Genomic DNA, 16,542 nt, shown 5'->3' on the forward strand with positions numbered 1-16,542 from the left:
ACTCAAAATAATTTAAAAAGACAAATTACAATAAGACGGTTTATTATCCAACTATCAGAAATTTCACAACGTGCCAAGGAAGAGAGGAAGGAGCAATTAAATAATTAAAATTATAAAGGATTAAAAAATATATATATAAAAATGGGGAATATCGCACTTCTGACAATTGCTGCGAGTGTATGGGCTAAATTTGGAGAATCCGCGCTTCTCGCATGGACAATTGTATGTGGCCGGCTCACGTGTCGGAAAACCTTCCGATTTATTCGTGTACGCACCAGACGGAAAAACAAAAAATACCGTGTATCCACAAAGCACTTTAATAAATAAATAAAATTGAAACGACACTTTGAAATGTTTTCCAGATGAAAATGAATAATAATAAGTTTCAATAAAAATGATGAAATGTAAATTTAATTTTATCATAACGAGTTTGCTTGAATTTCGTTTCTTCTGAGATCGCAGCAATGCGCGACGGGTAAGCTAGTATTTAAATAAATAGATGTTATATGTTTTTATCAAAGCAAGAATTGGCATTTAGAGGGCATATGGAATATATTGGATCTAATAACAGAGGTAATTATAATGAACTTGTTTATTAAGTACGTCAGATAAATAATCTATTAAAAATACATTTAAAGAAAGAATTAACTGATTGCCCCTGGATGTCGGCTTCTTATAGAAACACAGCTTCCCTATCATCAAATGTCACGGCACGCCCCTGTTATAATCCTATCCCTTTGGAAAACGGTAAAATATAAGTTTTGTCTTTTACGCAGTAATGGAACAAACCAACAATGTCTTCAAAAACTTCCCCGAACACAGATAAAATTTTCAATAGTAAGTTAATATATTGTTTTAAGAATAGTTTTTGACATAATAATTAATCTCAAAACATAAATATAATGTAGCGGTACCATGTAATAGCGTTGTCATATTCACAAAAAGTTTTAAATATGTTTAAAAGTACAAGTCGACACTCCTATAACATTGTTGATTTTTCTGTTTTATATGAATTCCATGTTGTACGAGTCACTTAGATTTTACAAGTACGTGTGACTGGCTGTAAACGGCTCACGTTTTTGCAAAATCTAAGTGACTCGTACAACATGGAATTCTTATAAAACGGAAAAATCAACAGTGTTATAGGGGGGTCGATTGTAACTCTTACAGTCACTATATTCAATATATTTACGTTTTTTCCAGTGGAACAGAACATCTTTCTAGCATGAAAGTCGATTGTATTAAATGTACATTAACCCGGATTTTCCAAAACCTAGGAGACGTTATTGCACGTCGACCAGTTTACTTTATAGTTTTACCTTTATTGCTTTCGTTTACTCTTTCAATTGGGATCCTCAAATTATCACCAATCGAAGATGTCGATGATTTTGTTGTTGCTGATAGAGGAAAAGCACTTAACACGAAAATCTTTGTGGAAAAAATGTTTCCCTTCAATTCTTCTATATTCTATGATATGGTAAGATATGTCGATCTTCCCCAGAGTGCTATACTTTATATTTTAAAAAAGGACATGGGAGATATGTTAGTAAAGGAAGTACTCGAAGAAATTAAGAAAGTGGATGAAACTATTAAAAATCTCACTGTTGTAATTGATGACGTTTCAATTGAATATCGCAATGTTTGTGGAATAGTTCGTGAATATTGTTTCGAGAATCCTCTTTCCGTTCTGCTGTCGGAAATAAGTAACTTATTAACAAGAAGAAAGAAAATAAAATATCCTGTAGAGATAGACAGGTTGACCTTATCTTACAATGTTTATTCGTTAAATTTGGGAGGAGTGAAAACTGATGGACAAGGATACGTCGAAAGTGTAAAAGCTATTAGATTATTCTATCCATTCGATATCACTATAAAGTGGAAGCAGAAATGGATTGAACAGTGGACTAAAACAGTTTATGACGAAATAGGAAATAGTCGCTTTCAGCATATTAAGATTTTCATTAATCCTTTCTGGTCTACTGAAGAGTATGCTAAAATTCTGTTTTCAAATCTACGACCGTTGATTGCTGCGGTAGTGATTTTCATCTCTGCTTTCTCCATGATCACATGCATGAATCTAAAATTAGTAAGAAGCAAACCTTGGTTAGGTGTTGCGAGTGTCGTATCGGCTGGCCTGGCAATAAGTGCATCCTTTGGATTAATGGGATTCTGCAGTACGAAAAACACGTATTGGAATATTTGTATTCCGTTTTTAGTAATTGGTAGGTATTCTTTATTTGTAAGTAGTTTATAAATAAACATTTGCATTCATTATAATTGTTTTTGTTTGACAGTAACGGAGATCGATGATGCATTTGTTCTGATCGCCAGTTGGAGAATTACCGATCCAAACGATAATGTTGTTAATCGTCTGCGTAATACGTACAGAGAAGCAGCAGTTTCCATCACTCTGACGTCACTCACCAATTTCTTGGCGTATTGCGTTGGAATGACGACTTCGTTTCCTCTTGTGAGAATATTCTGCTATTATTCTGCAACTTGCATACTCTTCACTTATGTTTTTCAGATAACATTTTTCGGTGGTTGCATGGCGATTAGTGGATATCGAGAAGAGAAAGGCCTTCATCCGATTACGCTTCGATTACTTGGTAAGAATAAGTCATACTTTTGTAAATGAATATGAAATATACTAACTAAATTTGATGAGAGGCATTCGTGTATTATACATTTTTGTTATACAGTGTATATAAAATTTAAACTATGAATGCTATATCGGTTATTTTAAAAGTCAGTAAAGATTTTAAAATTATGATGCTTGATAACGGGAATAACATGGAAATGAGTAGAATCGCGGGTTTCCTGAGGTGACAAAATTAGTTCGAATTATGTCCATCTGGTGACGCTACATTACATATTACGTAAACGAAGAGTTACAATGTCTTATTTTGTAACTGTCACTATTATAGACCAATTGTTATGCTAACTTGAGGAAAAGTTAACATAACTGTGACATTTATTTATGATGGACACCACTCCATGTTGCTCCTTTTTTGAGGCAACTGTTACTGTCTTAGATTGGAAAGAATCGACTGATAAGCCGACACCACAGAGTTGTCCAGACCCTGCGATTGTTGTTTTGGAGTTCCAGATCTCACGAGTTTACAAACATATCCAAACGTCATTGGCAGTGCCAAAATATTCTATGCGATAAGAAATATGATATTTTAAGAAATGCTGTTTCGTGCTGTTCCTAATGTCGTTACTTGTTTTCAGGCCATCTCAACAACGAACTTTTTCATGTTATTTGCTGTGGTGCGTTACTTTATGGGGTTAAATCTAGTGGACATAATTGTAATTAATTTTGACATTAGAACTAAAGAAATGTTCCCAATGCATTGATTAATATATTTTCTGAATTTTATCATTGAGAAATACGTCTTCAACGTCACAATGTTTAAAAAGATGCTTATATTACAAAAATATTTAATCAATTAAAAGTATAAATTTATTCTTTTGTAGAATCTGAACATTATTCTTTGGAACCGAATCAAGAAGAAGAATTTTTTATGAAAATATTCAAGAATCAAATCGGAAATATTTTTTCCTTTCCAATTACAAAAGTCATTGTCATAATTTTATATTTTGCGAATTTGGGTCTTGGAATTTACGGTTGTTTTTCAATTAGACAAGGAATAGATTGGCAGAATTTATTTCCTGTCGATTCTCCCATCTCGCAAGCCACCAGCGTTATGTATAATTATTTTGATGAATACGGATTTGCTTTGAATATAATTATTAATGAAACTTTGGATTACTCTGACATCACTGTACAGCAAAATATAGAATTACTTATCAAGAAGTTTGAATCCCATCCTCATATCTCTGATGGACATTTAACCGTTTTTTGGTTGAAATATTACAAAGAATTTCAGGAGCATCCGGTTGCTAAATATTCGTTGGCAGGTTACAACATGTCAACCAAACAAGACTTTTTGGAAGGATTGCGTAAAGTATTCTTGAGATTTAAAGGGGCCGACGAATTCTCTTCAGATATCGTCTTTAATGAAGACGAGTCTGACATAATATGCAGCCGATTATTTGTTACAGCAAAACATGTATCTGGCAGAGAAATAGAAATAAAATTTCTTGATGATATGTGGAAGATTGCAGAAGAGGCACCATTCACTGTTCTAGTGCATAGTCCCGTATCGATTTTAATAGAACAGGGAATAATTATCATGGACATTGTAATGCAGATGTTTTGGGTTACGTCGGTACTAATACTTATTGTGTTTTTGTTGTTTATACCAAATGTAGTCTGCGCATTTCTAGTAGCGATTACCGTCGTCTCCACCATAACGGAAACTTTGGGATTGATGACCTTATGGGATGTAAACGTAGATGTCGTTTCCATGATGAGTTTGATTTTGTGCGTAGGATTTTGCATAAATTATCCCGCCCATATTTCTTACGCATTTTTTCGTTCGAATTTGGAAAATCCAAACGAAAAGTTGAGAGATTCTCTTTACCATTTAGGTTATCCTATATTGCAAGGCACTTTATCGACTACTTTAGGAATATTATTTGTATACAAGGAAATGTACTTCTTTTTGGTTCTCGTAAAGATTGTATTTTTAATGACGTTGGAAACAGCATTCCATGCCATGGTGTTTATTCCGGTGGTTCTTTCGTTGATACCATTGGCTAGTCGAAATGAAAATTTTGATTATGTTTTCGTACGAAAATGTACATCGCAAAACGAGTAGGATTTTCTTGAGTGTAAGTTACTGGAAAAAACGAAAAATGTATTTTTCAATTGATTCATATACTAATTATGTCCGTAATCACTAGTCATATAGGGGAGACCGGGGCAACTTCGGCATGCGGGGCAAGTTTGTCAAGCGCTTTTTTAAAAAAACAAATTAAAAGGAGACTTTGGTTATAGGTTAGGCAGTTGAGTTTTATTGGTGGCTTGTTGAGTGTAGTGTTTTTATTGTTCTCCAACAAGCGTAGTTGAATTATCAAGCAAATTTTCATTTTCGTTCAATTCCATATAATATTTTTTTTCCATTTATATTGAATTGGCAGGTTTTGTTATAATTCCATGATAACGAAAGTTACTTTTCCTGTTAGAAGGATGTAACTTCAACTTATTCACGTGGCCAGATCGTGGCTTGGCATTCTGTTCTCAGGGTTGTACTTAATGTTTCGAAATCATGACTAGCGGGGTAAGATCGGCAACATAAAGCCACATTAGAAGCAAAGGATAAAAATCAAACAGATGATAAATGAAAACATGTTTGCATTTGTTATTCATGTATATATGTCTTTGAACTTGCATTTCGTTGTAATAATATTAAATGGGTGTTGGATTTGTATTTCTTTGTTTTAATAGTGAATTCCAACTTATACATTGTTAATAACATAATTTTATATACGTGCCTATCTTGCTCCATTACTGTTGCCCCCATACCAGGGGCAACTTTAATAAAAATAATTAAAATAATTACAACTTTACAAAAAGAGAGAAGTTACCGATCTTGCCCCTATACCCGGGGCAACTTCGTCAATTTCTCTCTTCTTGTAAAGTTGTAATTATTTTAATTATTTTTATTTCCAAACTAATTTTAACCAGTTCTATAGTAAGGTAACATTCCAATAGACAATACGCAAAGCTTTTTTTCAGTTTACAGCAGTATTTATTACACAAAATTTAAGTAAAGCTTAACATGCCGATCTTGCCCCGGTCTCCCCTACTAATCATGTCATAACCGTAATCATGTCTTATTATAAATATTTACTTTTTGTTTTGTATTGTAAGAAATCTTCTTAGTAGCTATATGTAATTTGTTATCAATTTAAAGACTTATCACACCACAGTTTAACAACAAGAAAGTCTTAAAATTTATAGTAAATTACATAAGCTATTAATAAGATTGATCTCATAGAATAGTTTTGAATAATAGTTCACACGAATTATTAATAACCCCATATTTGTCTATCATCTACTGAATCCCACCACTTTTGCAAATTCGACATGTACTTGTAGAGCCCTCGCAGACCTAAACATTAACAGTACTTTCCTGATTATAATGAGACATCCGAGAGAGAAAACTGCAAAATGGGTAATGTTTGTCTAACAAGCGTATGTTTAGTGACAGGATGCAGATCGTTTTCGTCAAGATATGTATTATCTAATTTCATGTTTTCACGGTTATTCTTAAAATAAATGAATATAAGGATGCTTGTTTGTTGGCTCGTTTGTTTGCTATACATTGCTAGGCCGTTCAACTGATTGGTCGGTAGCTACAGTTGAAATGTTTTGACCCTGTATATCATAATTTTCCCGTTAGCGATAGAGTCGTGCCGGTTATGTACCTAACTCTTAACTAACTTGCGATATAAATAAGAAGTTCGTATAAGATTAATGTGGTCCTCTTTCTCTTACATTTTTTATGTTCGGTCTCGACTTTCATCTATCTAACTTTTTTGTCGAGTTTAAGAAAGGACAGTTAGATAGGGAACAACAGTGGTAATTTACAGGCCTACAATTTTTTTCAATTGTTTTGTTTGTTTGTTTTGTTAAGTTACGGAAACGCTACACTTGGATAATCTGCGTAGGGGAGGGTTATTGGGCAAAATTAGAAATTTACGTGTATTCAGAGGACCACAAAGATACTTTACGTAAATGTATGCTTTTAAAAAGTTCAAAATGTGAATTTTATAAATACAGTGTTTTTGTAATTATATAAATTATTGTGAGTAAAAAAATTATACTCCAACAAAATAAAAATAAATTCAATGGGATTTTTGTCATTTATTAATGTTGTCAATATCTGCTTTTATGGTACTAGTCATAACTCTAACAAGTAAGTATGTTAGTTAAATGGGAATCACTCAACTAACTCACTTTTTTTCAGCAATTTTGATGCTTTTCATGATCGAAAACAATTGTTCACAACAGTATGTACTGTACTATCCCACATGTATAACACTTTTGTAGATAAAACAGTTTTCTAGGACCAATTACATCATTAAGACATCAAAGTGTATTTAGAGAAATGAGAATAATTTTTACGACATACTTTACCAAAGTAAGTGAAAATGTAAATTTGTTTTGTTTTGAAAGTAGGGTTTGAATGCGGGTTTAGCACTGTAAATGATTTGTTATTCAAAAAAAGAAATTGTCTGGATATCACAAACTGTGGAGATTTTAGACTAAAATTAACCAAATTATTGCCTCACATAAAAACTCTTTGCAGCACGCATCAAGCAAAAGGATCGCACTAATTTACATGTTATTTTCTTCCGAGTTGTACACGTAACATGACACATATTTACTTACGCAATAATAAATTAAAAATAGTATTATGTGCATTTATTTTCTGAAGCTGCAATCAATTTTTTTTCAGAATTTGTTAAGTATAAAAATTATGGTAGGAGGCATGGAGATTTTTGAAGCATTGAAGTGGGATTCACTTATAAAATGGAAAAAAAAACTAAAACTCCAATTATTATTATTGTTTAGCAATATCTTGATGATTTTCTGCTCAGTACTTGAACTGTCCTTTCCTTTTATGTTTCTTTTTTTCGCATGTTTTATGTTTTTTTGTCACAGGGGAGACATTAGAATTTTATAGATGCTTTGGTGGGGTATGGCGAAAAAAGGTTGAGAAACACTGGGCTAAGCCAATCATTTTGCAATTCTAAGAGTTCTTCTTGTTACTGCATAGCCACATCAGTTATATCTACCAACATCAGTTGAGTTATCCAAGGTGGAAAAGCAATTTCTTTTAAATCTATAAATCTGTCATTTAAGTCACAAGCCAATTTATCCAAATGATTAACAATAACGAGCATAGCAGAATCAGTCACCTCAAACTTATTTAGCCAATAAAATTGTTCAAATTTTTTGTCTAAAACATTTTCTTTATACAATTGCAGAAGTTAAATGAAGCCAAATATCTTGGATTTCGCATCAATTGTTTTCTCCTTGCAGTTGTTTATTTAATATATTTAATTTTTCGAAGATTTATGTCAAATAACTCAGAAATGCTTGACCATTAATTGATTTTAAGAGTGCCATTTCAGGCTTGTCGTTAAAAACTGACCAAGATATCAAATAGCTGCATGAATCTCTTCAGGCAATTCCTCTGTGACAACCATCTTATTTCGGTATGAAGCAACAGCCTGTTGTGTTCAGCATTTTTATCTTAACGAAACTGTTTGAAGAGATGTTCACATTTGGCATTCGCTTTGATAAAGTTGATACATTTTATCACTGAATGTATTATTTCATTTAGGGCAGGTGAAACTTTTTTTTGAAACTAAATTTTCTCTATGGATAACACAATGTACAAGCAACATCTCTGGGTTATCATCTTTCATTAAATAATTTCGAATAAATAATTATTTTTCATATCTTTCATCTGTATATAAAAAGTTTTTTGTTTTAATATTTTTTTAAACTATAAACAAAAATAAAGTCATGGGAATTCTGTTTTTTTACCAAACTATGATATTGTTCTTTAGCCTTTTACTGTTTACAGAGAGGATGAACACCGTATCTTCTTATTTTTATTACTTCATGCAGTAATTCTAATACTAAAATTTTTTCTTTCCTAATATACTGTTTATACTTTCAAAAATAAAACACTAATTGAAGTATATGTTTGCTTTTGCGATTATATTTTATATATATTAAATATATTTCAACCCAAAATTTTTATTGTTATACAATTTTTTAATTTGAAAGTGTAAATAAATACAACTGAAATTCATGCATTTTTAACATCGTTAATTTTTTGTTCTATTTAATCATTCATTTGCTTTTCTGCAATAGAATTACAGATTTTACATTGTAGCAAGGACTCTAAAGGCATGAATAGCACGGCAATGAATAAATATCACTAAAATATATCCCATAATAATAATTATAAGTAAATTGTTTTATTTAATTATAATTTTTAAACGTAATAAGAGATGGCGCCTAACGATATCCTCTAGTGACAAATTATTTAGTAATTAATTTATAATAATCGCGATATAATAGCCCGATATACAGGTAACCCCCGTATAACACGGCACTTCTATAGCACGGATTCGCTCTAACACGGTTCGAAAATTGGTACCATCCCCCGTATAACACGGTACTTTCGAGAATTGGGTAAAACCCTCGTACAAAAGGAAATGTAATAAATTTTTACATACTTAAGTAATAATAGTTCACGAAAATTATTATTTTCGTGAACTATTAGTACTTAAGTATGTAAATTTTCTCTTCTCGCCTTCTGTCGATACACGTGGTCCTTCTCGAAACTTGTTTCAATGTTGCCAGATCGCGACGCTTCTGCTTCTGATGTTGCCGAATGTTTTTCCCTTATTCCATACTTGCTTTATTCTTATAAGTGCTTAGCACCATATAAGGAAATTTATAAAGACCTTTTAACTAGAAGCAAGCAATCTAAAATTACATACTTTTTGCAAAAGGTAAAGCATGGATCTGAAGATAATGCAGAAAAATGCTCAGAGGATAAGGATAACTTGCCAAAAAGAAAACGCTCTCGGTTAATTAATAGTGTTTTTAGTGATGATGAAAAAAATATTGTTTAATTTATATTAATATGTATTACTTAAAAAAATTTAATGAAGATATTTATCTTAATTATGAAAATATAATAGCATGTTTTTTAATTTTTGGAACCTAACCCTCCTTTTCGTATTAGTTCTTTGTTTCGTATAACACGGATTCGCATAACACGGCAATTTTTTGGAACGTAACAACCGTGTTATACGGGGGTTACCTGTACTTTGATAGTTGTTGGCATATTACTAAACTATATATTTTAATAATTTAAATAATAATCATTAACCGTCGTCAGGGATGACATAAGGTTGTTGCATATGTGGGTGGTGACGTTAGAGGCAGAGAATACAAAAGTACCTTATAAAACCGTTTATTAATACAAAAGTTTCTTACACGGGCAAAAGGGGTTCTTGCCGGATGGTAAAATAAATTTATCAAATGTCCCGCACGTTCTAACTCCCTATGCAAATTTTGTCTTTTCGGCGGGCCCGATGCGGTGGCGAGTCGGTGGACGATGAAACTTTCATGGCAAACACAAAAATTTTGTCAAACTTTTTGTCTCTGACGAAGACACTTGGATTGATGTGGTGACTAAGATGGAAAAACGCACTGGTTGATGCTTTCGGTGACAGTGCGTGTCTTGACGCTTAGAGTGAGGGAGCGTGCTTTTTCCTTGAAGATTTGAGTTCTTATAGAATGTTAGTTTCCAACGTTTTTCCTGATTGGTTGGACTTTTCCTTCCTCGCTCCCCGAATGGTCTCTCACCTGTCTCCAGGTAGAATAGTGAAACCAGTTCGGGTCGTGAGAATGTCTGCCCGGGATGGTCTATCCGACACTTTCTCATCTTCTCGGTATTGTATAATATCGATAAACTACTCGTCGAGGGAAATAGAAAAAAAAATCGCGGATTGGAGCAACTGTCAACTGTACCAAAAATGGGAATCAGAGTGGCAGAGAGAGGACCTCGATTAAAAGGCAAGAGAACAGATGACGACACAGACTTTCCCTGCTTAAATTGTGTGTGCTAACCTCATCGATATCTGGGACCGCCGCTATGGACCGCAGCTTGGACCGTCTCTTGGCTTGTTGGAATAATTTATTTGCTGATAAAATCTAAGAAATTATAGTTACATATACCAATTAGTATAAAGAGAGTATAACATACGAATTTTTTCGAGAAAAGAACATAAAGTGTACTGATATAATAGATCTTAAGGCCTTTATAGTCTTTTGTCCTTAGAAAGAGACAGAAAATAGGCAGAAAGTAGAACAAATTTAAAAATAAAATCGAGATGAAATTGAAAAGTCTGGAATAGTTATGAATATTTAAATGTTCAAAACTCTAGCACTTTGTGTACGTTTCGATGTTCGTAAAAATTGATCAACGAAAAAAGAAAAACAGAAAGTTGAGGTACTTCAGTTTATTATATTTTCCTTAAATATGTGGGATAACTTCCAGAAAAATTATTCTCTTGAAAAAAAAACAAAAATATATTAAATGATAAAAGGTGTATTTAGCAATTACCATTTTCTACAATACATTTTGTCAAAACCGAATAAATTCCTAAATTTATGTGCTAATGAATGCAGAAGCATCTTATCTATAGAATTCGTCAATTTACCATGGAAAGTTGCAACAAAGTCTTTTCTTGATTAGTAATAAGCTAACTGCTATAATGAAAAGGATGGCAAAGAGCTTCTTTGCGTTATAACTGGCGCTAATCCATTGCTCATGGCGTAATATACGGTAACTTCCGACAATTGGTTTAATGGCCAAGATATCAGCAAGAAAGAAAAACAGAAAAAAAAAAAACTTGAAAAAAGCAGTTGTCGTCAGAATTTGTTGCCAGAAAAATAGAGAAGAATATTCTAGCATGTTTGGCTTCAAGAAAAATACTACTCCATGTTTTAGGTCTCAAAGAAACAAAGCAATGTCGTTCTTGTACCCACACCTTACAATTATATATAATTGATCTAGATTCAAAAGAAAACTAGAAAATAAACAAGATAATCTTTTATTGTTCAATAAAGGGATAGTTTGATAATGAGACAAAATATGAACCACATTTAACGTGGTTCAAAACACCAAGCAGTGGCCAATGATTATATTTGTTATCGCGTTAAATATAAGTAGTATCAATTCACAATTTATCTTCCATGGTAAAGAATTAGAATTCATGCGGAGGAAACAATTTTTGAAGCAACTGTCTCAAGAAATTGTAATTGCAAAATTAACTGGAAATGTAAAACAATAATGGAATGGTCTTCGATATTGAACAGATACTAAAACGATTTCGACCCAGTACGGACGAGTTAAAAAAAAAATTATAATTTTCTAGGACCATCCAGGAAAAGACTTTGATGTGCAATGTATGCCACCGAAAGTGATATAAGAAGACTTGCTAAATATGAATATAACACATCTAAAAATACATTTTGTATGTTACATGCCAATTTCGTCTGTGATTCACGCTACAAGTTTTCAGAATAAAATACTCACAATGAATTACTCTCAATCATTGTTGTATTAACAATTTCTGTGTATTTTAAATAGTGCAATTCTACAAAACTACTTTGCTAATGTAGGGCAATAAAAAATGGAATGTTAACCGAGTATAAATTTAATGAATAGGATGCTTTATCTCAATAATTATAACTTGAAAATAATAAAAAATCATTTTAAAATATTTTAAGTATTAGCTAAAAAATAACTATAAAGAAATTAAGACGTTTCAAATATTTACAAAATCTTCGTTTTAATACGTGTCTATTATACTCAATGTGCCCTTTAACACTACTTCAAGTGTTACACCTGACCTAAAGTCAAATATTTTTTGTCGTTTTTGTCAGTTATGGAGTAGGACAAGCATATCGTTTCCAGAACCTGCGTGTTTTAAGGAGAAGCGTAAAACGCATGCCACAATATTTGAGTTTTCGTGTAAAACCGAAACACAATCCTACATCGCGAAGGTTTGTTTCGTTTACCTGGAAAATATCTACTTAATTACTGCGTATCCTGCCTTTGGTGTGTCATTATACAGGAATAAAGCTATATTATTATAAAACATTTTAATATAATTATGTGATATAAGTTTCATAATTATGAATACTTGGTTATTTTACAGTATTTGACACATCTCTTCTACATACGAAAAAATTAACAGCTTAAAAATGTGCGAAGATTTCTGGGTTATACATTAAACTGCATAAAAAATAGACTTTATGACGTATTCTATGTTATAAAAGAAGCCGTTTTCTGCTACATATAAAAGTACAATTAATGCAATTATAAAAAAATACTTCAATGTATTATGACAAAGTCTAATAGTTGTAAGGAAAATACGCATAAAAGATTATTGCGATCCAAATACTAGATTCGTTTAATGTTCTTAGCTGGACTTGTGTGATTACATTCTATTTACCAATCTTATCTGGATTATTTTTCAGGAAACCTAAACTCTTTCAACAAATATTAAAAAACAAAACATTTTTTCACTATGTGAAAAATTGAAAACAGTATCAAAAAAGATAAAATAAAAAGGAATTGGTCTGTTCACAGCAGCTACCACCCATTTGTAAACTCGACTGAACTTACAATAGCTATGATTAGAATATCCAAGTCTTCATAGGGAAAAATAATAAAACCTATAAAATACAAAATAAAATCAAAACTTGCTCAGATCAATGGAAAACATCACTACTATTACAAAGCTGTTTCTCCCCCTTCAACAATTTGAATATTTCGAAAACGTGACTTTTTGTAATAGCCACTAAATGTCATCAACGAAAGCACAGCAGGAATGAATAGCAGGGCATGGAAAGCGGTTAGGACAGTAATTAAAAATACTATTTTTATAAAAACTACGAACATGTAAAATTTTTTATAAAGAAACAATATTCCTAATATACTTGACAACGATCCTTGAAGAATTGGATAACCTATTTCATATAAGGCATCTTTCAGCTTTTCATTCGGATCCTCGGATGACGACATTACAAAAGCATGCGTTATATGCGCAGGAAAATTCACACAAAACCCAACGCACAAAATCAAGCTCATCATAGAAAATATATCCAGATTCACTTCCCATAAACTCATAAATCCCAGAGTCTCGATTATTGTAGAAACGACAGATATTGCTACCAATACGGCGCAAAACATATTTGGAACGAACAAAAAAAATATTATAAGAATTAACAACATTGTTACCCAAAATAACTGAATAACAATAGCTTTAATAATAATTCCCTGTTCAATTAAATCTGAGAACAGAGAGTGAATCAAAACGTCGAACGGTGCCTTGTCCACAATATTCATCACACCACGTACTAAATTCATCTCCGATTCTCTATCCATCACATTTTTAGCCACAACCAAAAATCGACTTAAAAGTATATCAGATTGGTCTTCATTAAAAACTATATCATTTGAAAATTCATCGGCACCTTTTAATCTCAGAAAAATATCTCGAAGCCCTTCTAAAAAATCCTTTTTATTAGACAAGTTGTATCCCCCTAAGGAATATTTCGAAACGGGATGTTCCTGAAATTCTTTGTAATATTTCAACCAAGAAACGGTTGTACGTGAATCGCCGATTTGGGGATGAGATTCGAAATTCCTCATCATGGTGTCAATTTTCTGTTGTACGTTCTTATCGGAATAATCGACTGTTTGGTTAATAATTATATGAACAGGAAAAGCATATTCACCGAAATATTTATACATGATTCGGGTGCTCTCTGAAATGGTAGAATCATTTGGATAAAGTTTATGCCAATCGAGTCCTTGTCTAATCGATAGCGTTCCCCACACGCTTACACCCAAATTAATAAAGTAGACAACTACAATGACAATGTTTACAAGTGAATAAGAAAACAGTTTGCCAAAATGCTTTCTGAATATCTTCATAAAGAATTCTTCGTCTTGTTGGTGTTTCAATTGAGAAGCGAATGTTTTAGAATCTAAAAATAAAATAAAATTTGAATAAATTAAGTTACTATAACCTTTCATGACTAAAATAAAATAAAAATAATGAACAAATTAAAGGATATATACATTTATTTATGATAATTTTCTTAAGTCTCAAAGAGCTTTCGTAAGCAGATTTTGGATTTACTTGAAAAGAACATTATATTTACTTCCACAAACACTATTCACTTTCATGAAAAGTATGTCACCACACATTGCATGGATGAAATATAAACGAATTTCATTTATACGTTTGTACCTACTCAGAAAATTACTCATATAAAAAAATTTCCCAAACAAGAAAATACGCACAAAGAACAATTCCCATACTAATAGTATTATATTTTTTTAATACCAAAATGAATAAATAATATTAAGTATCAGAAGAATATTAATACATGTACTTTTGTAAAGCAGTGTATGAGATATAGTCAATACTTAAGTTAATTTAAATTAAATAACTTTTTCATTTATTTACTTTAAAATCTTACTACAAACTTATATTAAATTTAAAATTTAATCTCGTATTTAAAAAGGAAATTGAAAGTGATTTTGCTCCAAACAAAAACATAATTCAAAATACAGTACTTCAATTATTTCAGTCATGATATATAAGACCTATTTTAAGAAAAATTAAATTTTATAGTTAAAATGTGCGGTACATAGTTGAATGTCGTACTAAAATTTCCATAAACTCACAGCATCTTACAACTCATACAAATGGTAGGTATAACGGATACCTGATATTTATGTTTACATAAAATGAGTGTACCTTGAGCTTACAAATAAGTAATGGAAAAAGTATAAAGAAACGGAAGAAAAAGAAATAATCTTTTTATTTTTTGTTATTGTTTCTCTGTCTGAATAAGGTTTGTTCATACAGTGTTCACTTTTATTACGTTTACTTGCTTTTCAGGCATTTATAATAATGCAACAGCGTTATTGCTTTCTTTATCAATAGAAAATTACAAAATCATTTAACTCTGCCTCAAAACAACTACGGAAACAGTTGCGTATATGAATGTGTAGTGTAATTGTTTGAAATATCATAAAATATTACTAGTAATTTAGAATATAGTTAAGACCAGAAATGTTGAAAAATAAGGAAAATAACATTTTCATGATCTGTTGATTGGTGACAACATTGAACGTTTTTGCCGTAAGCTTACCCTACCCTATTTTGTTCTACTCTATCTGCCTTTTTTTCTTCAGACGTGGATGAATTCTGTGAAGTTGTAATGTTAATATATATTCGTTTTGACTTTAAATAAAAGTTTTTGTTAACTAGAAAAGTATGTGTTAGAGGTTCTGACATCAAGTTTCAACACAGAATATTGGTAATATTAGTGAATATTTTTTTCCATTTTAAAGATTAACGGGAGTTCACACAAGTCGAGATAAAGAAATGCCAATGTAATCTATTATAAAAATATCATTATCGCAAAAATTCAAAAGTTGCCAAGTTTCTATTAAAAATATTAAATTTTTACTTTTCCTGATTAAATCTTTCTGATCATTTGAAAACAACATATATATATATACAGTCAATCCCCCTATAAGACGGTAGATACGTTCCGTTCTTTATGAATCAATTTTGTAGAAATCACAGCCAGTTACAGCCCGACACGTGTGAAATTTACGGACTACGTCTATTTGAAAGGTTTTCTTTCATAAAATTAATCGATTCTAGACTAATTCGACTCAACATTTCTAAAATACGTATATTTTTTTGGAAATAATCCGTATAAACTACGCTATAAACAAAAAATTGTAGGATTACTTACCGAGTGTGTACCATTCGACATCGCCGTTGCTCAAGCTTGTTTTCGTCGCGGAACATCGCAGCAAACCGCGGCCGCGATTTCTGATGTTATTTTTCTGCGAAAACTTCGTTGAACTTTGGAAACATCATTAATAGAAATAATTTTAATCGTCGCTGAATAAGAAATGTTTCTTTCACAAGAAATGTATAAAATTACAGTACTGTATTAGACTTACGGTACCTAATTTACATACTGTACAGACG

The 16,542-nt window shown here is 31.7% G+C and overlaps 2 protein-coding genes across 2 annotated transcripts in view; one reads left to right on the plus strand and one right to left on the minus strand.

The window, feature by feature from the left end:
* Nucleotides 1-1,474: 1,474 nt before the first annotated feature.
* On the plus strand, nt 1,475-4,727 carry LOC111641418 (patched domain-containing protein 3-like). The gene is made up of 4 exons (XM_023387582.1): nt 1,475-2,222; nt 2,295-2,470; nt 2,528-2,609; nt 3,481-4,727. Exons 1-4 carry the CDS (start codon nt 1,475-1,477, stop codon nt 4,725-4,727), a joined length of 2,253 nt encoding a protein of 750 aa, XP_023243350.1.
* Nucleotides 4,728-7,683: 2,956 nt separating this feature from the next.
* LOC111641419 (patched domain-containing protein 3-like) overlaps nt 7,684-16,542 on the minus strand; it is a 15,512-nt gene continuing 6,653 nt past the window's right edge. Inside the window, exons 4-5 of the mRNA XM_023387583.1 lie at nt 13,457-14,509; nt 7,684-7,877 (exon numbers count right to left, since the gene is read on the minus strand). Coding sequence (XP_023243351.1) covers nt 7,684-7,877; nt 13,457-14,509 — 1,247 coding nt within the window. The remainder of the gene's footprint in view (nt 7,878-13,456; nt 14,510-16,542) is intronic.

Source organism: Centruroides sculpturatus, unplaced genomic scaffold (assembly GCF_000671375.1).
Source record: "Centruroides sculpturatus isolate CEXI.00-Female unplaced genomic scaffold, Cexi_2.0 scaffold1339, whole genome shotgun sequence".
Lineage (NCBI taxonomy): Eukaryota > Metazoa > Arthropoda > Arachnida > Scorpiones > Buthidae > Centruroides > Centruroides sculpturatus.